This window comes from Choristoneura fumiferana, chromosome 9, assembly GCF_025370935.1.
Source record: "Choristoneura fumiferana chromosome 9, NRCan_CFum_1, whole genome shotgun sequence".
NCBI classification, from domain to species: domain Eukaryota; kingdom Metazoa; phylum Arthropoda; class Insecta; order Lepidoptera; family Tortricidae; genus Choristoneura; species Choristoneura fumiferana.
In genome coordinates this window covers 4,340,644-4,365,770 of record NC_133480.1, presented here as the reverse complement: position 1 = coordinate 4,365,770, position 25,127 = coordinate 4,340,644, and the positions used below count along the sequence as shown (strand labels likewise).

Sequence of the window (25,127 nt, the reverse complement as noted above, 5' to 3'; positions counted from 1 at the left end):
AGTGGCTAAATAAGAAACAAACAAGCTGAGATATGTGGTGCATAGGGGAAATTCGTGTCTGTACCGTTGTCCAGCAGTGGTGTAGCGGTATAGCACGTGGCACGGAATGCCGAGGACCTGGGTTCGATTCCCAGTGCTGGTCTTATTTTTCTGGTTTTTCTGTGCATCTATATTTCAGTTTTTATTATCAACAAAAATTCTGACAAACATTTGACCTGCGATAATGCGGCACCGGGGAGGAAACCTTGAATCATTTTTGTTTATTGTATTGCCTCCAGTTCGTCATGGAACGACGGTATGGCGCTATGCGCTCTACTCCACTCGTATTTGGGTGACGCGCGCGTACCGTACGCTAAACTGTCGCCGCACGACCAGCGGACCAACTTCTCCGTCGCCTGCGCCGCCGCCGAAGCTGTCGGCATACCTACCACGCTGGTCAGTATACAGTTTGTGATCCACAAAACTCTTTTATTACATAGATTATAAATTCAACATCAGGTTATTCGGGTCTTCAAATTGTAAATAATTTATTGAATCAGGCGTTACTTTGCGGAGGTCCATATCAATGAACTAAAATAATTTTGAATTTTGGTAGCATGGTGTACGGTTGTGTTGCTCTGAGGATGAGCTCTGGTTGAGTTCGAAACACGTCAGTTTAGTGTGGTGGTGGTGATAGATGGGTTTGTGTGATTTGTGTGTGTTCTTACAGTGTGGAGGTGGAGGAACTGCATAAACACGCATATTTTGCATAAACTGCGACCTTATGGTAGCTATACCATAAGGTCGCGGATGAGCAAAGAAATTCTTTTAGTTCATTCAAATTGTACCTAATAATGAAAAAAGAGATATTAATAAGTTTCTGAAAAAAAAAAATTGATACCAGCTTTTCTTACAGATTGATTGTACTTTTTGTTGATTTTACTTTGTCAACTAATTACATATGTACGTATACCAAATTTCTAATCAATCCGACCACTGGAAGCTTCCCGGAAGTTAGTAACAATAAAACTTGTAAGATATGATCAATTGATCATTATCTTCATCGATCGGCATTAAAAATTTATTATCTTCGTTGTTTTTTAAGATATTAAAAAAAGAAACACGAATCGATTTGTAAATAAACTTTTTTTTTTTTTTTATTCGATTGGATGACAAACGAGCAAGTGGGTCTCCTGATGGTAAGAGATCACCACCGCCCATAAACATCTGCAATACCAGGGGAATTGCAGACGCGTTGCCAACCTAGAGGTCTAAGATGGGATGGGAACTTATATTTGAACAAATAAAAAAAATACTTGCATATTCTTTATTTAAAACTGTTAGGCGAAAGTATTTTTGTAACAATTTCTTCTCCATTTCAGAATATTCAAGACATGATACAACAGGAGAGACCCGACTGGCAACAAGTTATGGCTTATGTCACCAGTATCTACAAACACTTTGAAACGTAGACTCTGTCTCAAGCTGTAACTGTTCGCTTATTCCAGTCAAACTCATGACGTATGAACGCGGGAGAAAAACGTTTTGGAATGGTAAGCGAAGTTATTCGCTGTATTTTTTTAGGAATCTCAAATTTTGTGGTGGTAAAATAAGGATGATTTTAATTTCACTATGACTGGTTTTTTCACTGGTCTGATAGTCACTATGAAATTCGGTAAGTAATTTTACTTCCTATACTTTTTTATTTGACTTCTTGTATCATCAACTATCTTCAATTATGATAGAACAATACAAATAAAAATAGATTTTCCGAGGTGATCTCAAAAAAGTGACAAAAAAACATGTTAATTAAAAACTAATTTGGTTAAATAAGTTTTTATGTATAGTTATTTGAGTTTGTGACAGTCATGTCATGCTTAATAATTAAACCGAAATTTGATTAAACTTTTACTGGTCTGGTCAGCCATGTGTGAAATAAAAAATAAACCAACAGCTTTTGAATACAATGCCACTTCACTAGACAAAAGAATAACTCCCCTTATATATTTCAAAACGAATCATAATATGTTTCCAACAAAATGGTTGTATGTACATTCCTGAACTAAAACAGTTATTACAGCTATGTAATATCGTGATACGTAATTTATGCGCATTAAGCGAGTGAAACTTGAATTTGCGTTTTACTTATTTTTGCAATAATATGGGTCTTAGTAAATGTAAATGTTGCCATTTAAAAAAAAACATTAAATGAGATTTAAGAGCTTTTTTTACCAAATGAATGAGAGTTTCCACAGAGGCGAAATATCGCTAGATGGCGTTAGTATCGCGAGGTGCGTTTGACGTTTTGCTTGCCATTTAGTTATTTAACTAATCACAGCTCACGATACTAACGCCATCTAGCGATATTTCACCTCTCATTAGACACGGGCTACCAACGAAATTGTGTCTTATTGGATGCTAGTTAGGGTTTTTATTTCATTATCAATAACTTAGTGAAATAAAAATGTTTCGGAAATAATACTAATTACGATTAGGACCTTTCTGTCTTAATAAAAAATACTTTTTTTTTCCATTAAAAAAACCAAGTATAAATAAAACATTTTTATATCAGCTTGTGATTACAAAAAGCTCTATACGTGTTTTTTTAGCATTAGAAAGAAATTAAGCGATCTTAACGTGTCTTTTCATTGAAAAACACTTTGGAAAAATAAGTCACAGCAAATATGTAGCAATTAGCAAGGACTTATGATCATTTACATTATTTTAGTATCATAAGTTATAGTTATTGTTTTAACTTTTTTTCAATAAAAAGACTCGTCAAGATTGTTAACCCCTTTTCTAATACTAAAAAAAAAACGAAGTGTAGTGGCGGCATCTACATTTATTAAATCCCTAATTTGGCCTTTTTGGGCTTAAATAAATGACGAGGAATTGTTGAAGCTACCGTCTGTGTGTGCAAGACTGATTTAGACTTAGGCTAGGCAACAACTTTGTAGGCGTTTTGCGGATCGCGTTACTAACAAATGTTGGTGATTCTTATGCCCAGTTTAGACCTTGCAGGTAAAATTCGGTGCCGTAGAGAGAACGAGTTTGACATGATCAAACGAGCACAGCAGTGAACAGCAACTAGAACGGTTTTTCTTGCATATCTAAAGTGGGATTTACGAAGCTCATTATAGTCATTATGACAAAGCTCTATGATATATTTCGTCACAATTTAAAAAAAAGCTGGTTTTTTCTGAGTCCACTTTATAAACTTTATTTTAAGGATCAAGTTTGCTGACGAGTGGAGGTCTGAAGCGTTTCAACCGTCTTTTCTAGTGTGTTACGAAAATCGATATATACGAGTCTATTCGTCAACTAAAAACCCCAACCACCACCACTATGTATGATGTCGAGTGTGGTTGCAAACCTGCATTGATTTCAGCTAATGGACATTTTAACCTTAGATTTTCGTAACACATGGGAATAGCGGTTGAAGTGCTTCTGAGCCCAACCTGACTTGGTTTTAAATACAAGATTTTTTTTCAAAGTAGTGACGAATTATCAATTACCTATCAAAATAGAACTTTCTGTATCACACGCACGCGAACTTTTGCTAATAATTCGAGCTGCAAAACTATTTCTTTTAAGAAAGTTAGAAATGATATGAATCAATGGCCTTAAGATATATGCATTTAGTATATTTTTCCACTAAGTATTTTTCAATATTATCTATGTAGCTTATGTAAACTTAACGTATCATTATGAGAGTACTAAAACTATAGAGGCTGTTACGAAATGAATCCAGAACATTAGTAAAAAGAGAACTTTGTGGACAAAGGAGGCCAAGGTAGAGCAAAATGGAAAAAAAAAATTGAAGCGGCCTAGACCCAAAAGCGCAAGCGCCGCAGGAGAGAGAAAGATGAGTAAACACTTGTTTATTTGCTGATATTGACAGACGTATGGTTCAATATCTCTGCAGGATCTTCATTCACTCCACGCACTCCGCGAAATGTTCTGGATTAATTTCGTATTAAGGTACAGCCGCCAACTCTGTTAGATAGTCTTGGATTTGTGATAAAGTAGCAAGGTCCACGGATGTGCACTTAACAGTGTGCGCATTGTACCAGTAGTTGGCATCTGCTGTGACATTCTAAGGTCTTCATTAAAAAGCGTATTATTATTTTGACTGTCTTCAGTGGACCGCAAACATTCCAAGGTAGGGTTTTAAGGACCATCAACTTTTAGTGTTTAAAAGTTAATTTTTTGTCCTTCAAAAACTGACCTCGAAAATCTTACATCTATTGTCAAAAATAAAACAGTTCCTATTCCACTGTTGATAAATCAAAATGATAGTACTTCGTCTTTTATACTTAAACTCTGTGCTTAAACTCTTCTATAAGTGATGTACGTTAAGATTATTCGATTTATAAGAATCGTGCATTACACAAAGGAAATTAGGTATACGAAATTCCTCCTATGTGTAACGAAAACTTTATTACTCGTCTGTAATCAATGTACTAAACCTAAAAAATATATATTTTGTATACGCCCTCCGCAATAAAATATGTAAATATTTTTATTAAAAAAGCTTTAGTCTAACATTATCCACTTTATACTTTTTCTTACTCTTAGATTTATATTTAAACTTTTTCATTCTACGTGTTAGGGTATGTATGTATACTAAGTATATTCAACTAAGTCTTGCATTTTAGTAATCAGCATATTAAAAAAAAAGTTTAAGAATTGGATAATTGGATAAAAGATCGTCTCCACTATTTGAAGTTATGATTTTAAATTCTTTTAAGCATTATGCAATATTTATTGGCCATAATACTTTTCAGTATCGGGAACTTCTTAAGTTTATACTTATATTATGGCATGAAAAACATTGCAAGCATGCAATGTATTATGGTTTTGACTTTACCTTTATTATAAACTATGTTTTTTCATGCAAGCAAAATGTGAAAGACATTGGGCGATTAGGGTAAAAGTGTTAACTCAGCCCCAAATATTTGTAGTTTATTTATTACAAAGTTAGGTTGTATTAAAATTTGATTTGAATGACCTTTAAAAATACCATAGAGGTTAGAATCGAAATCAAACCTAACTACTTAGCGTTTGACTAATAAGAAGTGAGTTTTTTATTGCAAAAGAAATGATGAACGTTTTCTTGAATTTGTGTTTTAAATTTCGAATGTTGAATGGCACGTGAAATAGATATGAATGATTTATTTTAATTCTAATTAATTGACTGTGCATGACTTGATTGAGTGTGCTATTTTGCAAATTTGTGATGATTATTGATATTAAATTTAAATTTATTTTGTTTTAAAATCGAGATTGAATTGGATCTCTGTTGCATAGTGGAAAGTAAAACAAGAAGACAGTCTTACTTCAAACTCTATCTTTAATAGCCCCAGTTATAAATTTGACGTGAGACTGTCTTCTTGTTTTTCCATCCGTGATTGCATTCTAATTTAAAGATTTGGTATTTTATTTCCAGATCATTTGATTATAATTTAATGTATGACTTGGTAAAGCCTGTGTTACCTTTGTTGAATGTATTCAAAATAATTAATTGTCTATTTTGAGATGTTTGTACCTGTGTAAATATAGCCTAATAAAAGTTCCTTATTTATACTTTCGTTTTTATTGAATGTCGGATTGATCGGGTCTAATGGTTACATGCTTGCTACAGATATTGGCCCTTGGCCCTTGAGTCACCTGCTATAAGATTTAAATTAAATTTATTTTTTCCTATGATTATATAAAGCAAGCGTAGTTCGCAGACTAAAGGACACAGCTCATTACAGCCACCCGGCACCCGACCTGCACCGCCTCGCCTCGAGCGTTTAGTATTCTTCGTATGAATTTGTATGGGTATGCGCTCACTACATCAACTCCGTAGCGTCATCGGATCGACTCGCTCGCGAGGTTGCCACGCGCGGACGGCGAGTGGACCGGTCGGTGACAGCCCGCTGCTCGCCGCCATAGTGACTACTAGAAAATTCGTGGACCACGCGAGGTCCACTCTTTGTCAACGCGCCGTCCACCCGCGGACCACCTGTCGACAACGAGTGGACGCCGAAATTCTAGGCGGTGCTGGTCGGGTGCTGGGTGGTTCTAATGAGCTATGACCGTAAATCGCAGGCAAAAACTAGTTCAGCTACAAGATAAAGATTATTTGGTAGAAAATTATCTAAAATGTTTTTTAAATTCCTGCTCATTCAAATCATTTGTTTATTTAAAGAGTGAAGTCAAATCAAATTCAACTGTTTAACTTAAATTTATTCAATCAATCAGATAAATTGGCCAATCCATCTGTTCAGTACACTTATTTACACTTATATACAATGCGTTACAAATATCATAATTTTGTTTCAAGTCAGGCAATCACATTTTTATAAAATTGTAGGTAGTATATTCGGAAGTTCATCGGTTTACCACTCCAATACTCCGGGCATGTATTTCTCGATGAGTCCTTCATAGTACGGCCACAACGCTTCGATGTCAGGTACTTCTGCGCTTTTCGTGTACAGGTCGTATTTGCTGTAAATCATAATTAAATAAATACTGGCACAAGTTACTAATAATTTACTTGAAAATATACCGCAGGACACAGAGGAAATTAAATTTGACGTCTAAATTTGTCCTTTGTGTAACGTAGTTTAAAAGCTGTGTACCTTCACACAAATGAGTGTGAAAACTTAGCTTCATTAACGAATTAGAAAAGTAGAAAAACTCCCGACACCGTCATTCCAAAGAAAGTTCTATATTTCAAAAACGGCTGAACGATTTTTATCAAACATTGCTAAGAAACAACGCGAGGAGACTGAGTTAATGGCATAATCAGACAGTCATAACACCCCCCTTTGCTTTTGGGGTTAAAAAGGCGTTTAAAACGAAATAATATATACTCACTTGAACTCGAGGACCGCCTGCTTAATTTCTTCGTCGCTGTCAATCAGCAGGTGCTTGTAGTCACCACCCGCGTGCCACGGGTAGAAGGAGTGGTATCTAGAAATTATGAATAATTAAATGAGTAAATATCATGGGACAATTGACACCAATAAGACCTAGGTCCAAACTGAGCAAAGTTTGTACAGTCAATTACGAAAATATGACGGCACGAATATAAAGATACGTCAACTAAGGGAATAAAGCCGTGCATACATATATTTTTGTAACTTTGACCGTATCGAACTCTTTATACGACCAGATGGCCAAGTGGCTAGAGAACCTGACTACGAAGCTTGAGGTTTCGGGTTCGATTCCCGGCCGGGACAGATATTTGTATGAATAATACGAATGTAGGTTCTCGGGTCTTGGTGTTCAATATGTATTTAAGTATGTATTTATCTGTACACAAGTACAAGCATCCATAGTACAAGCTATGCTTAGTTTGGGACTGGGTCAATTGGTGTGAAGTGTCCTATGATATTTATTTATTTAGTTATAGTCATATGTGTGTTTATCCGGTCGTCCAGTAATAAAATAATCTCATCACCGTATCCCACTTCTGGATACAGCTCTCAGAATGGGAGAGCTTGGGCTGTAACGCCTGAATCTTTACATTGGTTTTAGCTCTCCAAACAAGATGGATTCTCCGTGACTTGCAACGTTTTTTTCTCACCTGATCATGTAGAGCCCGTCTTTGGGAAACTTGCACTTGTTGTGTACGAGCATCCGGTAGAGGTACTCGTCGTGTCCCCACGACATCATCAGCTGTTCCAAACCGCACTTCGGTTTGTAAATACCGTTTTCGGTACTGAAAAATTAAGAAAATAATGAATAACACGAGCTCACTGTTTCCTGATCGCTGTGTCCAGCAGAGGAACTGTATACCAGAAATGATGAAGGTCTCATGTACTTACTTGTATTTGGGGTTGTAGGAGTCAGGGTTGTCCTTGAAGCTATCGTCTCCGTACACGATGCTGGGCCCCCACTTGCAGCCGAGGGGGAACGTGTCGCCCACCACGCACCACTGCGGCTCGTCGTAGAACGCCATCACCTGGTAAATGATGACAAATGCTTTAAAGTCTTCCACCGATAACGTCAATGGCGTTGGAGTCAATAGTTCTGGAATTGTCTTTTTAAAAGTAGAACCTGAAATCATATTACTGTCTTGCTTACATTTTAACTCAAACGAGTGATAGGAAATATTATACTACTGTCCCGCCGTCTAATATGTATAGGTACAATCTTTTGTTTTACTAGTCGTGCTAGGATTGACTTGATATACATATGTAGAATGAGAACGATTTCCATCTCACTCAGCCAGATTTGTAGCTAGCTAGGAATTGTGCTTTCCCATCTTGTAGCTAGCACCAAATGGGAACGATTTTCCCATTTCATAACCAGATTTGGCAACTAGCTACGAAATGAGAATTAGGCATGCTTTCTCGCTTCGAAGCTAGTTACCAAATCTGGGTTCGAGATGGGATTAAAGGAATATTGCACGCACCTTCCCCAAGTCGTGTATCAGTCCAATGAGATGCATCCACTCCTTGTCGGGGTGCTCCTGTCGGATCCTCTCGGCGGTCTGGAAGGCGTGCACGATGTTGGGCAGGTCGGAGTCAGGGTCTGACTCGTCCACCAGCTCGTTCAACTTGATCAGGGCGTCCTTCACGGTCGACTTGAAGTGGTTGAATTTGAGCCACTTCTCCATTTTACCTGAAAGAGTGTAGAGAATTTCGTTGCAGTTTTTTTTTTACTAAGCGAGCTTGAAGCGCGAGCGAAGCATCGTCGTTTCAACTTGGGCAAAAGTGCTTTTTAATGACCGGCTGTCCGTTCTCCTCTCATATTTTATGAGCAAATTTGATCATTCTTGTCGATTCAGTTTTTTTTATAATTAAAAAGAAATACACAGAATAATTAGGTAACTTTTCGATTCTCATTATATCAGCCCCTCGTGGATATACTTGTGGGTACACTCAAGAAACCTAATCAAAAACTGAAACGGAACCAAGGTGGAACCTTTGTGCTATTGATGTCATATTGACATTCTATACATCTGCCTAAGAAATCATAGCTAAGTTATTATGAAAAAATCCCACCCTGGTACCAGATTCAATTTCCTCAACTGTATTAGGTAGGTACATACCTAAATACCTACGTAGAAAATTTGACAGCTATGGTTTGTATAACTCACGCTTAGTTTTTACCAAAAGTTCGAGCTGTACCTTTAACGAAATCCACAGTCTGGTTTGTGTGCATATCGTAGTAGGTCCTGCGCACGCGCTCCTTAATGGGGTCGCTGTCGTCGATGGAGTAGTCGCGGAACGCTTCGATGGGTTTGTCATCGTACACCTTCTCCGGGCGTAGGAGAAGGGACGGGTCGATCATGCTCACTGGACGTTCCTGGAAGATTGAGATAGGGGGGTAATGTGGTGGGCTAGCAGCGCTAGGGTTTCCAACACGTACGAGAAATAAGGGCGTACGCTGCGTAGAGCTTAGCCGCCTCACTCAACGCTGCTCTATTAGATGACCATTAAACAACGGCACCCACGCCGTGCACCCGCTTAGGACTCCTTCACATCTACTTAGCGTCTTGCGAGCGTCGTCGTCTTGTCAACGCCCGCTCAGCGTCAACGCAACGTTCACGTAGCGGTGCCGCGACCGCGATGTCAGCAGGGCTACCACTAAATTCGAAAATCGAAGCTCGTCCCGCCGACACATATTATTTAATACGAGCGTGAGAGGGACGGTACGTTAAGAACTTCGAATTTCGTAGTATCCCCCCAGTAACGTCTTTCGAATGCCAGCGTCACTTTAAAGGCCTTATACACTTGCGATTTGCGGGCGAGTTGATAGCGAGCTTTCAACGTTGATAACGCAGGTGATAACGTAGCAGACGCCCTAATGTATATTTGTGAGTGTGTTGTGGTCGTACCTACTGTCATGGCGTTCAATAAAAAGTCATTGTATTGTGTATTATTGTGAAGTCGAACAGGTAAAAACATAAACCTCCCTCAGGTAGTCGGATAAAAAACTACAGCCAGCAGTAGATTGTAAAAAAATATTAGTTTCGTAGTGAAATTATTGTTTTAGAAGCTGTTGCCTGCGACTTCGTTTACGAAAAATTCATTTACTTATGCACATACTGGAACTGTATAATTGTCCTTCTCAGGGTATAAAAAAACTAGATACCAAAATTAATCTCAATCGGTTGAGTACATTTGGCGTGAAAACGTAGCAATCAAAGTAACAAACACTCACATTCGCGTTTATAAATTACTTTTAGGACAATGTTTAATGAATGAAATGTTTCTTTTACAAAAATACAGTTTTTCACAGTTTGTCTGCAGGAATTGCAGGCATCAGTCTCTACTCTATTCTCCTAAGACCCAGCGTACCTACAAAATTTTAAACATATTAATGTCTGAGCAAATGTCAACTTTTCTTGATACCTCTAAATAGATAGGTACGCAGGATCTCAGGAGGCTATATTTAGAAATCCTTAAAAAGCACTTACAGTTTGCGGCATCTTGAGAGCGTCTGCCGCTTGACAGGACAACAATAAGCCGAGCGGCGTACGCGCAGATCTTAAATGGCACCGATAACGATACCATAGGAACGATGAACGATGATAGGGTATCGCAGGTCAGGCGGCAAAGGTCCCGCTCACGCGCTATAATATCGTCTACGTAACGCAGAACTGGCAAAATGCTTGTTGATTCTTTTTAATTATCTGTTTATTATAGGGCTCATTTTTTTAATATTTTATGTTTCCTGTCACGTGACAATTTTGGAAATCTCTACTTTGTGCACTTGTGATACTCATGGTCTGGCAAATTTCAATTAGAACTTTAAATTTTACTTATAGATAGTTATCCCTTCTGCAAATAATTCATTTAACGCTATCTCGCGGGAAATATTAAATTTTCCGGAATAAAACTAACTGAAATATTGGTGATCCATAGGATCTCAAATTCTCTCCATACCAACCAAATTTCTTCTAAATTCAGTTCGGCAGTTTAAGCGTGAAGAGGTATCAGACAGAGAGTTAGTTTCGCATAAAATAAGTATTAGTACGGACGGATGGATTGATGAAGCTTATTGCCGATCTTTAGTAGTTAAATATTTTAATTATAGATAGTTTATATTTATATATAGTTCAGGCATTTCTTGTAAATATTTATTTTGTATGTTTTAGTTCTTAAGTTAAATATGATGTAAAATGAGTTTTTTGAATAAATTATTATTATTATTATATAGAATTAATTTGTTAATGATGTACTTACTTTAAATATAATTAGCTAAGCAAATTAACAAATAAACAATATTTAAGTGCATGCTTTGAGTCAACATTTACTTATGTAATTTTTCTAATGTACCCACCTACTTAAAACTTTGTATCTATGCTGTTAGCTATCGATAATTATTTTGCTTGCTTTTAAATTTCTACGGCATTTTCATTATGCGAATCTGACTCGCACTTGATTTGGTTTTTAGGGTTCCGGAGCCAAAATGGCAAAAACGGAACCCTTATAGTTTCGCCATGTCTCTCTGTCTGTCTGTCCGTCCGTCCGCGGCTTTGCTCAGGGACTATCAATGCTAGAAAGCTGTAATTTTTTCCTGTAGCTGTAGCTGTAATTACCTCCCATAGAAGTAAAGTGGGGGTAATCTATACTTATGTACATGTATACTAGACATTACCCGTGGCTTCGCATGCTTAATGGATAGATCTCATCATCTTCATCATCATCACATCATCATAATATCCCACTGCAGGCATAGGCCTCTCATAGCAAATACTCATGAGAAGACTCAAAATAAAATCGTAGTTTTCATTGCCATTGCATTAAAAATAGAGGCCTACTGTCCATGTAGACCAGTGATTCCCAAAGTGGTCCAGGTGGACCCCCAGGGGTCCACGGGAGACTTGCTGGGGGTCTACGTAGGCGTGAACAAAAAATGGGGGTCCATAAGATGTTAATGGGGGTCCACGAAAATTTATCTGCTTTTGATAGTAAAGAGCCAAAATGTAAGCATAGTTTTTATAAGGGCCTACCTACATTGTTTTAAGTACCTAACTAAGCAGATAATATTTTAATAGGACAAGCGACTGGACAGAACTCAGAAGCGACACAATTTTTATTTTTTGGCGACTAAGAATGTGGCAGAAATGTAGCAGCAGGGGGTCCACCGAAACCAGTAAAATTTTGAAAGTGGTCCACGAGAAAAATAAGTTTGGGAACTACTGATGTAGACCGTACGTCATACACACGACTTCGTCAATTGACGCTAGTGTGCAGCATCCTGTGTGGGAAAAAACGAAACTGTGTCCACGAAAAAACGCATCGTCAAGCAGCTCCTACGAATAATTCTCAGTACCGTGGACACGCGTTCCTTTCTACGTAATATTGGTAATATGCAAGCAAGCTGCACACAAGCGTCAAATGACGATGTCGTGCGTATGACGCGCGGTCTACGTGGCCTAATAGACTAAGAGGGGGCATTATGCAACCCTACCTCATCGAGTAGCAAGAAGCGACTTATCTAGGGTGGTGCATATTAAAAAGGTATGTCTTAAATTACAGGGTTGCCTGGCATAAACCTGGAGCATTTTGTACAGTGTTGTTAGGTTGACTCACGAAAGTGCCAGGATTGGGCGAGGCAACCCTATAGATTTTGGCACTTCTTGATAAGCACTATCGAATGTACTACGTACCTACTTGCTACTCGATGAGGTAATTTACACCTAAAAAAATGATCACTTCTTTGCTCACTGTACAAAATGCTCCAGGTTTATGCCAGGCAACCCTGTAATTAAAGACATACCTTTTTAATATGCACCACCCGAGATAAGTCGCATCTTGCTACTCGATGAGATAGGGTTGCATAGGGCCCCCTCTTAGTCTATAAGCCCGTGGTTGAGATTTCAAGATTTTATCCCTATCACGTGGGAATAGGCAACTCTAGCCCTGCCTACCCTCAATGCACGCCACAGGGTGACTGATAGGCTGAATATTACCCGAATCAGCCGTTGTATCCGGTGACGACATTAAGCGTTGGCGACATCAGCGACTGGCGACTGCCCAGCGTCTGTAGAGTCCTCGAGGAGCGCCAGCTCCTAGCCCTTGATCAAGGTAGAGCGAGATTGTTCACAGCGTTAAATACTAAGTTTTTGTTCATTTAAAGTTTTGTCATCTGATACTCGTACCTATTATGGTACGCCATCGTAAAGCCTCGCAAAATCCATATCCATCCATCCATACTAATATTATAAATGCGAAAGTGTGTTTGTCCGTCTTTAACGCCGTAACGGCGCGACGGATCGCCGTGATTTTTGGCATAGAGATAGTTTATGGGCCCGAGAGTGACATAGGCTACTTTTTATCCCGGAAAATGCACAGTTACCGAGGGAACAGCGCGCGATAACGGAATACCACGCGGGTGGAGCCGCGGGCAAAAGCTAGTATAATAATATCTGACTGACTGATGATGATTGTTGCCACCCAAAACCTAGACAACAGACCTCATAGAATACTCAGTTATGGCTGATAAACACCATGGAAAATAACTATCACGCCGTCCAATCTGCGACGTGGCCCGTGTCGTGAACGCAAGCAGGGTTATCATATAAATAACATAACAAGTTGACTATAAAACGGCGAAAAATAACATGAAGTAAGTATTTACTTTGCCATGGTTATATCTTTATCAACGCACGTGCGGGAAAAACGTGCATTTTTTAACCCCGATGCAAAAAAACGGGTTTTACAAGTTTGTTTTGTTTGTTCTAATGTTTGATATAGAAGTCTCAACATAAATAGCTTATTTCTAATATTTAAAATTCTCGTGTCACAGTGTTTGTGACCAAACTCCTCCGAAACGGCTTGGGGCTTGGCTCGGAGATCTGAGAATAGGACGTAAACTATTTTTCATACTTCTACGCGGACGGAGTCGCGGGCAACAGCTAGTTTTGATATATAATTAATTGGTGTGTGTGTTCCTAATCCGCACCGACATTAGTGTCAAACCGATTTGTTGTGTGGTGCTGGTGCCGAGGAAACAGATTTGTTTCTCTATGTTCTGGGTGAATTCTCAAGGGTAGCTCGATTTGTTAATATGTTACAAGAATAATTAACTATCATCATCATCTAGGCTATATACGTCCCAATGCTGGGCACAGGCCTCCTCTCAGAACGAGAGGGCCCCCAAGCGGATTGGGAACTTCACACATAATTTAATTTCTTCGCTAGTATGCGGAGGTTCTCTCACAAAGTTTTCCTTCAACGTAAAGCTCAAAGGAACTTCGCACATGCATTTCGAAAAACTCAGATGAGCGAGCCCGGGCTTGAACCCACAAGCCTCTACTTGAGAGGCCATAGGTGAAACCACTAAGCTACTACGGCGGGTGCTTTTATATTCTTCTTTACATCGTATAAAGTCAAAGTCAAAGTCAAAATATCTTTATTCAATTTAGGCTATAACAAGCACTACTATATACTTACTTAAAGAAAGTTTCCAAGTCACGTGTTGGTATGATATCATAACATATACATGATACACTTATCTATAGGTTAATTGGTTAAATCAATAGTTTACAAGTCAAATTACTTACCTGTTTAATTTATAAAATGATCGGTTCATGTAAAATAAAATGACAATAGTTTGCAACTTTCTAGTTTACAATTCAGATGTTATTTCGTCTGTCTATTGATGCGTAACTATCTTAAAAATTAACGATATAATATCTTTAACAAATCACGAATAGTCTTGCTTTGATACTTTGTTGGAATACCGTGTAAAACATCGATATGTTAACGAAATAGGGCGTGCAAAACCGGAAGGTTTTCAAAACCGGTTTTGAATTGCGGTTTGAGAGCCCAAACCGGAAACCGGTTTTTTCCCCGGTTTTGGCAATGTTTTTAATATTTTTTTTATTATGGTAGTAATGGTAGAATTTGAACAATTAAATCATATTCTTAGATAGTTTATATACCCACAATAAAAAATATTTATTATAATTACAGTATTAGTTTGGATTTATTACAATCTTTCAATATATATTATAATCAGAACATTACAACTGCATTAAAAAAACCAGTTACGTTAAGCATTATTATTTTCAATTACTTTCTTTACTTTAATCTAAAATGAAATAACTACCTACCGAATAATTTTGTAAACAATACGAAATCTCTTGATTTTTGTTTGATGGTCGCGAGCCGGATTTCAAGCCTTCGCGGGCCGGAGATGGCCAGCGGGCCGCAGTTTCCCCATCCCTGATCTAAGTGATCGACTAAATACAAAGATATTTTTTTCACCTAGGAATCTACCCAATCAAAATGGTTTGCTAAATAGGTACATTAAATATATACAGAACATTTGTATTCATTATCATCATAATCATAATATATCAGCCATAGGACGTCCACTGTTGGACATGCTTCCCCCATAGACCTCCAGTTGCCTCGGTTGGAAGCGGCTTGCATCCACCGTGAACCATGTTCCACAGCGGCCTTCGACCTGAATTCCTTAGTTTCTAATGTTTTTTGTAGCTTATTTATATTAACAACAACGGCTTTAAGCAATATAGTATCCCATATTTACTTCAAGTTTATTGTCTTCGAGATATTTGGCATCAAAGTTGAACAATTTTAGGCCAAAAAACTGGTTATCTGGCCATAACTTTGTGTTAATTAGTTTCAGATGAAAACCTCGACCAGTTTTAGAGACGTCAAAGACGAACCCAAATATGTAGATTTCGTATATGTTAGATCTTTCACGTCAATAGAGATACGAAATAAGTGTTTTTTTTTTTCAGACAATGTTTAAAAAAATCATACAAAATTAAGGATTCAGTTTTTTCAAAATCCAAAAGGTACCTAGACAAAAATTGAGATTAAAGATTGGAGAACCGATAGCCATTTGATTTATAATTCTATCTGTAGTGCAAAAGTAGGAGATACGATTCAAAACTTGTCATGGGAGCCGGGCGTGACTTCACTACACTATTCTTAGTAAAAGTACCTACAACGATTGACATCACACGGGAAAATACACAATTATCCGATATTTTTTGAAAATTGAAGTGACTGTCTAATTATAATGTGTTTTAGGAATGTCTTTATTTTCTTATAGTATGTATCTGCGTTACGTTAAAGCTTACTGTCTTCGGCTTCATGGCGGTGACTTCGGCGGCTCTCATGGCTGCAATGCTGGGTGCTCAGAGTCCGCAGATCTTAAATGCCAGTGATAACTGATAAGATGGGTCAAGTGTTGCATCGTCATAGGATCTATTGCACAAGAATAACGAACGCCTATTGCTCTGTTAAGGAGCGACCTCAAAATACATTGACGCATCGTAAACGCAAGGACATGTTTTCTCCGTCGCATTTTTAACAGGCTCATAGTCCCGAAGCAATGTGCATGTGCGATCCTTTTTTCGACACGTCCTAATAGTGTGGTAGGTAACTGACTATGGTAGGTTTCCCAGAGACCAAGGTGGCCTGGAATTATGATTGGTTTTTTGGAGTCTTTTTGTATTTTTTATTTCAACTCCAAATTTGTTACTTTTACGGGTATCCCGTGAAACCATATCGAAAACACAAACACGATTTTTTGCGATTTCGCAAATACTTTCATATATATTTACTTTATACTTGTTTATTTTGTGTTTATGTAATTTGCGAAATGCGAATAAACGTTTTCTATTCTATTCTATTTAAACTGAGACATGGATGCACAGAAAAACCAGAAAAAGAGACCAGCACTGGGAATCGAACCTAGGTCCTCAGCGTTCCGTGCTGCGTGCTATAACCCCTACACCACTGCTGGACAGGAATCTAGACACGAATCTGGTCTGGAATGCCATTAGGAATAGGTATCGGCTCATTCAATACCTCGAAACAGTCTGTAAGCATTACTGTTTCACTGAATACAAATTAATCCTACCCCCTCTACTTATATACGTAATTACTAATTACTAATTAAGACTAGTATATAAGCTCTCAATATTAAATACATCAATATTCCATAACCAAGAGCCGTCGTACACTCATTGCCCACACGGGCGCAACCCCACACCACAATAGTAAACGCTCGTAAAGTTTCGTATTAAGATACGTCATTGCCATGAGGCGCATGTACCATCAGCCAAATAAGTGATCTATCAATTTTTAAACATACTCCTATCAAATGAATATGTCGCTAAAGTCGAACTTTCAAGTTGACAGACACGTCTATTGGCATTATTGTTTTATGACATACAAACGATTATCAACTTTAGGGTGGTAGAGTAGACCACATATTTGGCTGATGGTACCAGTGAAACCATGAATGCGTACCGTCCACGAAGCAATTCAAAAAACGCTGAGGCACCCTAACTGCAGTGACTTGACTCAAGTATTTTTATGACGCTTAACTTTCAAACCGAAATTCATTGATATATTTAGCGTCACTGTATTTCGAACAGTAGTGTGGACGGTACACATAAAGACGTCACGCACAAAGCGTCTGTATACGTTTACGGTGCGTCAGCGATTATCGTATTTTGAGCATCGGTGTGGTCGATCCTTTATAAATCCTATCTTTGTACCTACAATAAGATGCGATTGGGAGAAAGACTTCGATGGAATGTTAGCCAAATCGATAGACTTCTTTTTCGCTCTTATTGCGTGTACATAAAGTGTTTTTCCACTCATGCACTTCAATCCATAAATTATGGGCTATAAAATATTCCATCTTTATTTACATAAGGTGGATAAATCTGACTGTACCTACCTACTTTACCTACATTCTTAAAGAACCATAAATAATTAAGTGCGCTATAAAAAAAACCATGTATCATAAAAAATCCTTATTAATTTATTGGGTAAATATTTACATAAAATTGCTTTCAATTGTACAAAATAAATTTAACATAATATTTGATATGTATAGTTATAATTGCGAGCGCTTTGATAGTGTCAAAATGCAAAGCGGTAAATAAATATCAACATCATGCATGACTGTCATTGCAGGTGGTAGGACCTTGTGCAAGGTCCGCCCGGATTGCTACCACCATCTTGCTCGCTAATCCTGCCGTGAAGCAGCAGTGCTGGTGAAATTACTGGCACTTGAGGTATCCCATCTTAGGTCTCTAGGTTGGCAACGCATCTGCAGTACCCCTGGTGTTGCAGATGTTTATGGGCGGTGGTGATCTCTTACCATCAGGAGAGCCACTTGCTCGTTTGCCATCCAGTCGAATATAAAAACTATTCGCGATTAGATTAAAATTAGCTGTTACAGTAACATAATAATGTTATTATGTAACTTCGACAAGTACAATAATACAATTCAAAGTCAAAGTATGTTTAGCGAATGTTGATTGTAAAATACTTTAAACTTTTGTAACTTTCACTTATGTTCACCTTACCCCCTGGACTTTAATCACCCAAAATACCATGTTTTAATTAAGTAGGTACCTTGATGTTCAGCCACATTAAAGCGGTGATTAAAACGAGATATTTTTTGTTATTAAGTCCTGGATGTTTTTGGTAACGTTTAAAACTCGCAGACGCCTGGGATGTACTTCTCAATGAGTCCTTCGTAGTAGGGCCAAAGCGCTTCGATATCAGGAACCTTTTCGCTCTTGGTGTAGAGGTCGTATTTGCTATAAAAAATAAGGTTTAAGATTTTTTTATTTTCTCAAAAGAATACAAACATTCACTTACAGAGTTTAAACACTAATTCTAACAAATGGTTTAGAAATCAGTGCGTATCTTAGTGTACGAGTATACATGCAAGTAGGTTTATTACGTTAATTTAACAATTTAAATTAAGACTTATATAAATGTATTATAATAAATTCAGATCTCTGTAGATCCTTCCGACTTGTCAAAATTTGTGACATTACTTATAATGGAATTTAGCACAATTTTTTACCACTTTCGAGTATCATTTTTACAAATGTGATTTTAAAACACAGCTTCCTGGGCATTGGTGGCGGCAAGGATACGTTCAAATCCACTTCAATGCAAAACCGCATTGTGGCTTGCCGCAACATTATGCTGAGTGGGCTCCAATGACGGCTATCGCGTATGAATTCGCCACTAGAGGCGCTAGTGTAGCGTGAGGTCTCCGAAATGTCAAATCTCATAGTTTTTGGGTGAGCTACGCGGGTTTATTTATAATTAATAATTTTGTGAATATTTTGCAATATCTGAAATAATTATGGCAAATATGCGTTCCGGGGCAATGAATGTCTGTGTTTTGAGACAGTTTTGTCTTTCGGAAACTTTTGTCCTCCCTTTTTTCCGAATAAAACAGGGACTATGCAACACTGTGGCATGCTCGATATTTTTATGGTACGGTTTTAAGTTGTATTAAATATGATTTTAATCTAAACTTTGTTTTCACGCCCGTAATAACAGACTTTGAAAGCCATACTTAAAAACCTCACGCAACAGTGCGCCATCTAGTGAGACAAAAAACGATAGCCCTCATTTATACTATGCGATTTTTTTCCTAACGTGTTTTTTCTGTGTATCAAATATGTGTAAAAATGTTGTCTTACTACACAATTTCATTAAAATTTCCAAAGCAATAAACTACAGGTACGCCATACTTACTTGAAATCCAGCACCCATTGGAGAACTTCTTCGTCTTTCTCGGTCGTCAGATGGCGGTAGTCGCCGCCGGCGTGCCACGGGTAGAATGAGTGGTACCTGCAACGACACAACTTGTAGCGACATCTATTATTAACCACAGACAACTGGTGAGCTAAGGCTTCGCCTTCTTTGGGCATTTTAGTTGCTTAAATTGTAAGAATTCATCTTCATAATCATATCAGCCGTAGAACGTTTACTGTAGGACATACTTATAGATCTTCAGTTGCTTGGGTTGGAAGCGACCTGCACTCACAGAGAACCTGCGGCTTTAACCACGTCATCCGTCCACCTCGTTGGTGGCGCCGTAAGAGTGTGTATGTATGTTTTTATACCTGATCATGTACTGGCCCTTGAGCGGGATCTTAGCCTTGTTGTGCTGCAGGAACTGGTAGAGGTACTCGTCGTGGCTCCAAGAGATCCAGAGCTTGTCTAGTCCGCAGTTCGGCTCGTACATACCGTACTTTGTGCTGCAAGAAGTACAGATAATAGTATTATTTGAAAGAAAAGAAAGAAAGAAAGAAAATAATTTATTTATAACAGCAATGACACATAATAAGTAAAAATAACAATAGGAAATGTTGCCGCTATAAAAATAATAATATATATAAATTGAAAATACAAACTGAAATATAGATGCACAGAAAAAACAGAAAATAAGACCATCACTGGGAATCGAACCCAGGTCCTCGGTAATCCGTACCGCGTGCTATACCGCTACACCACTGATGGTCATCTATATTTCAGTTTGTATTTTCAATTTAGGTTTTACGGGATGACCGTAAAAGTAAAAAAATTGGAATTGAAATAAAAAATACAAAAAGATTCCAAAAAAACAATCTTAATAATATATATATTAATATATTTAAGTCATAAGTTCTTAACGTTCTTAACGAGCTCAATAACGCCCGCTTGTTATTGTTCCAACAGAAGACCAGCGTTGGCTCCAAGGCCAACATTATGTAATGTTAGTGTTAGGACTATTTCGTGCTACTTTGTCTTTTTCTTCTTCTTCAGACTTAAGAATTACACGCTTGTCAGTGGAGTATCTTCCTCTCATCTCTCCTATGAGCCATACTCTTAAGGTCACGGCTCATTACAGCCACCCGGCACCTGACCAGCACCGTATTGTATGGGTATGCGCTCACTACATCAACTCCGTAGCGTCACCGGATCGCCTCATTCGCGAGGTGGCCACGCGCGGACGGCGAGTGGACCACTCGGTGACAGCCCGCTACTCGCTGCCATAGTGCACGACTACTAGGAAATTCGTGCACTCGTTGTCAACGCGCCGTCCACCCGCGGACCACCTGTCGACAACGAGTGGTCGCCGAAAGTCGAGGCAGTGCTGGTCGGGTCCCGGGTGGCTCTAATGAGCTGTGACCTTTAACCTTCTGATACGACGCGACACCTTAGTATTTTTCTTATTAACACTAAATATGGTCTTTCCGAAAGCGCTGGTAGTTTTAAAAAATGACGTGTAAAAGTGCCCATTGCGGCCTATTTACTGAATAAATGATTTTGTTTTTTTTTTTTGATAAACTTCTTCTCCACCTCACTTTAGCAGATACGAAGCCAACTCACTTGTACTTAGGATTGTAAGTGTCAGGGTTGTCCTTGAAGCTCTCCGGCCCGTAGACGATGGAGTCTGCCCACTTGCAGCCCACCACGAACGTGTCGCCCACCACGCACCACTGCGGCTCGTCGTAGAACGCCATCACCTGACACAATCGCATGGCAAAGTTATATTGTCAGCAACGGCATCGACTTATGCTGCCAGTAGTGCAAAGCTTGTTAAAAGACGCAAAACTTTTCCCAATCGCTAGTCGTGCAGTTATGCACCTTGCCACTTTACCCAGGCTACAACTACGCGGGACCGGCGGCGAATTCGAATATTTCGACACCGTAATTTCGAATCGTGGATAACGTAGAGACGTTCACGTTTTCAATCTAATTTTTGTAATACTACTTATCTAGAGATATCAGAGTTCATAAATATGTACATTAAGGGGGTGTCTAGTACAGGTACGTGACTGACAAAGGTCTGTATGTTGATGTTTATAGGCATTAAACCGGGCAAAGCCTGCAAATATGAGCTCCGAACGTTGATAAATCCACTAAATCAATATTTTTGCCTATACAACGAATAAACAGCTATGTTTACATATTACCTACTAGTTGTTTATTTTCGTCACAGTACGCAAGGGTATGGTGACGGGACAGTGAGTGAATTCTATGTTCGTTGCTCAGTTGATACGCTTACTCTCCAGCGGTTAATTGCCAACACACGCAATGTATTACAAAACTTGACATGATATCGGTCGCGCGTTATCGTGGATGGGCAGTAAGCAAGGTTCAATACAAAAAGGTGTGCCAACTGAACTTATCGGTGCAAGAAACCCATGTGTCCTTATGTGAGATCAAATTCCACTTAACTTAACACGATCGAGGCATGAAAAGGGTTGATTGTGACACACTACCTGTATGATTATCGACAATCTGGCAGTAAATGGATTTGAATTTGAATTTGAAGCAAAGAAGAGTGACAGCGACAGGGTACATTAGCTACACATTGTACTAACTACAGGTATCTCGTAGCTATCTTCCTATACTTACAGAAAAAACATACACGCCCTATACCTACAGACACGCCCGAAATAGGGTTCCGTAGCCATTACGAAAAAAATAAGTAGTATATTTCTAAGGATTTCGTATATTGTACGGAATATTCCATGTTTAGGTATATTTTATACCTTAGGCTGCTATTTACTCTTAAACTACTAATAATTGTCAAGAAAACTTAACCGCTATAGTTTTCCATGTAAGTTTGATATACTTACTGCCATACTGTTTTTTTTTAAAATTTTCCACCCACCGTTTAGATTTTAGTGGGGACGCTCGATTTTGCACTTTAAAGTTGAATATTTTGCAAATAAATCACTGAATCGAAAAATCGTTTTATCAACCCCCTAATGGTAAAGACCTATCCAACGATACCCCACACTACAAAGTTAAATGAGATAAAAAAAATCACCCCCACTTTACGTCTATGGGAGGTACTCTAAATTTTTATTTTGATTTTTTTATTGTAAGTACCATTTTGTCGGCATCGTTTATATATATATTCGTGCAAAATTACAGCTTTCTAGCATTGATAGTCCCTGAGCAAAGCCGCGGACGGACAGACAGACAGACATGGCGAAACTATAAGGGTTCCCGTTTTTGCCATTTTGGCTACGGAACCCTTAAAAGGCATAGGTGCCTGCCTGAAGCTTGAGCTGTATAGTCAAACGCTTATCAGCTCAGATCATAAAGCTTTTCTCAGTTGTCTCACGGCCTACCTTTCCCAGATCGTGGATCAGCCCAGTGAGATGGTACCAGTCCTCATCGGGATGCTCCTCACGGATCCTCTCGGCTGTCTGGAAGGCGTGCACGATGTTGGGCAGGTCGGAGTCAGGGTCTGACTCGTCCACCAGCTCGTTTAGCTTGATCAGGGCGTCTTTGATGGTCGCCTTGAAGTGATTGAACTTTAGCCACTTCTCTCGTTTCTCTGAGGGAATAAGGTTATTGTAAGCAGTGTTCACCTGTATAGTCATACCTACCGTAATTTAGGTCCGAATCATCGTTTGTCATATTTTTTTTCCACTTAAGCACTTGTCTCACCGCCAGCGAGGAAGCGATTGGCTATCGACTATTTTCTCGCTCAAGAAACGAACAAAAGATATAAGATCCTGTGTGGGTAAAAGAGACACATATATTAATAGTTGATCGCTGGCTGTTCACACTGTCGGCGAGAACTCGCTCTTACATCTTTTGTCGCAGCTACAAGAGCTATAAAACTCGCTGAGCTATAGATACTAGCTCAGCGATGTCAGCTTGGCGGCCGCCCCGCACGAGCAAGTCGAGTGGAGCGAGTAATCGCCCGTCGCACGCGAACACTCGCTTACAGCCGAGCGACAAACTACACTCGCTTCTCGCTGCTCGCCCACTCGTTTCTAGTTACTCGCTCTACTCGCTTCTCGCTCATCGTTGGCGGTGGGACAAGTGCCTAAACCTTAAATTCTCCGTGCTATATGGCTCGATATTTTGAAATGATGTCGATTCAACAGCGATAGTGAAACGTCAAGCAATCGAATATGAACGACCGCACTGCAATGTTGCTTTAGGGCAGGGGTCGGCAATTAGTTAAGTAAGGTCCGAGAATACTGTTTAAAATTTTATCAAAGTCCAGAATTTGTTTTTGTGATAAAAGCATTATTTATTTATATGCAAATAAGTAACGTATACACATACAAAATACTCGTAAGTAGCTGAGTTGAGTAGGTAAATACCTATATTCGAAGACACTTGGCGGTCCGAGGCTAGGCCTTCCGCGGTCCGCCTATTGCCGTCCATTGCTGTCGGTAAACTTTGTCTGTAAACGTCGTTTCGAGCCGATCGACGTTGTTTTCGCTCTTATTGCGTGAACATAAAGTTTTTAGATAAAAGTTTTAAAGGGAGATCACAGAATATATGATAGTACTGAGATATACGCGCTTCTTGCGACAGTTTATTTTCCATTCTATTACAAAAACCTACGTTTAACCAAGTCGACGGTCATGTTGGTGTGCTGTTCGTAGTAGGTCCTGCGCACGCGCTCCTTGATGGGGTCGCCGTCGTCGATGGAGTAGTCGCGGAACGCCTCGATCGGCTTGTCGTTAAACGCTGCCTCCGGCCGCAGCAGCTGCGACGGGTCGATCATCGACACGGGTTGGTTCTAAAATTAAAACCTAAACGTTTATTCTGTAAGTATAAGCTGCAAACGGCTCTTTGTACATTTTTAGGGTTCCGAAGCTAAAATGGCAAAAACGGAACCTTTATAGTCAGCAGTCAGAAACTCGAAACTCGAAGTTCGTGTCGAGCGGTCCTCTGACACTTATACTATTTAATACGAGAGCGAGAGGGACGGTACGATACGAACTTCGAGCTTCGATTTTCGTAGTAGCCCTGCAGGCCCATCTTCCCCACTGGGCACACTGGGCACGTGCCCACTGGAGTTTTTGTGTGGACAAGTTGGTATGAAATATTGCATTATAATAATACAATACAAACACTTTTATTAAAATAAACGCATTTTTTTCATATTACCGATTATATCCGAGGCCCTTATCTTTTGCGTATTCGCTGTAATTTCTTTACATCTATTACGATTCCTTTTTCATTTTCGGCCTTTTATTTCCTTCCTTCTGGTCATTAGAATTTTAGATAAAAGAAAATACTGCGAATAATTTAATCCAATTTTGTAACGAAGCTTATGTACCTATGGATACTTACCACTTCGGTGGGCATGATGAAATTGCACGTATCTTAGTCGGCGAACTTCTGGGGCAGGCAACATGTCACGGTGTCTTTTATAGGGTTTTAGGGCTCTTGAAACCATCAGGGGGGCTTAGGGTCCGAGATAGCTGTCGTGACGTGTGCTATCGTTTGCTGTTTAATCAAAGGTAAGGAGATAGCGGTAATCCATCGGAAGGCACTTGAAAGTTGGCAAAACATCATAATGTTTCTATGGATTTTTTGCGTTTTTTTATACTAGCGTTGCCTGCAAGTTCGGCTGCATCCCGT

General features: G+C 39.0%; 3 protein-coding genes across 3 annotated transcripts; 1 reads left to right on the top strand and 2 right to left on the bottom strand.

Annotated features, from left to right (window-relative positions):
* Window positions 1–253: 253 nt before the first annotated feature.
* On the top strand, window positions 254–1,632 carry LOC141430780 (cytospin-A-like). The gene is made up of 2 exons (XM_074091638.1): window positions 254–435; window positions 1,362–1,632. The coding sequence occupies exons 1-2, from the start codon at window positions 298–300 to the stop codon at window positions 1,449–1,451; spliced, it is 228 nt and encodes a 75-aa protein (XP_073947739.1). The 5' UTR covers window positions 254–297; the 3' UTR covers window positions 1,452–1,632.
* Window positions 1,633–6,155: 4,523 nt separating this feature from the next.
* Window positions 6,156–10,507, bottom strand: LOC141431018 (inositol oxygenase-like; the record flags this gene model as incomplete). The annotated part of the gene is given in 7 exon segments (XM_074091979.1): window positions 6,156–6,474; window positions 6,847–6,942; window positions 7,559–7,693; window positions 7,800–7,936; window positions 8,390–8,598; window positions 9,108–9,285; window positions 10,400–10,507. Coding segments are annotated over 7 exon segments (876 nt in total). The 5' UTR covers window positions 10,412–10,507.
* A 7,238-nt stretch (window positions 10,508–17,745) lies between these two features.
* Window positions 17,746–24,917, bottom strand: LOC141431017 (inositol oxygenase-like). Its single transcript, XM_074091978.1, has 7 exons — window positions 24,837–24,917; window positions 24,102–24,279; window positions 22,865–23,073; window positions 21,108–21,244; window positions 19,859–19,993; window positions 19,488–19,583; window positions 17,746–18,529 (listed from the first exon to the last, which is right to left on the bottom strand). Exons 1-7 carry the CDS (start codon window positions 24,849–24,851, stop codon window positions 18,421–18,423), a joined length of 879 nt encoding a protein of 292 aa, XP_073948079.1. The 5' UTR covers window positions 24,852–24,917; the 3' UTR covers window positions 17,746–18,420.
* Window positions 24,918–25,127: the final 210 nt, after the last annotated feature.

Excerpts from the sequence above, each read along its gene's own strand:
- LOC141430780 (XM_074091638.1), top strand. The coding sequence starts at position 298 with ATGGCGCTATGCGCTCTACTCCACTCGTATTTGGGTGACGCGCGCGTA. Across the intron at positions 436-1,361 it reads TCGGCATACCTACCACGCTG|AATATTCAAGACATGATACA; the intron begins GTCAGTATACAG and ends TCTCCATTTCAG.
- LOC141431017 (XM_074091978.1), bottom strand. Across the intron at positions 19,994-21,107 it reads ACTTACAATCCTAAGTACAA|CACAAAGTACGGTATGTACG; the intron begins GTGAGTTGGCTT and ends TACTTCTTGCAG. Across the intron at positions 19,584-19,858 it reads AAGGGCCAGTACATGATCAG|GTACCACTCATTCTACCCGT; the intron begins GTATAAAAACAT and ends GTGTCGTTGCAG.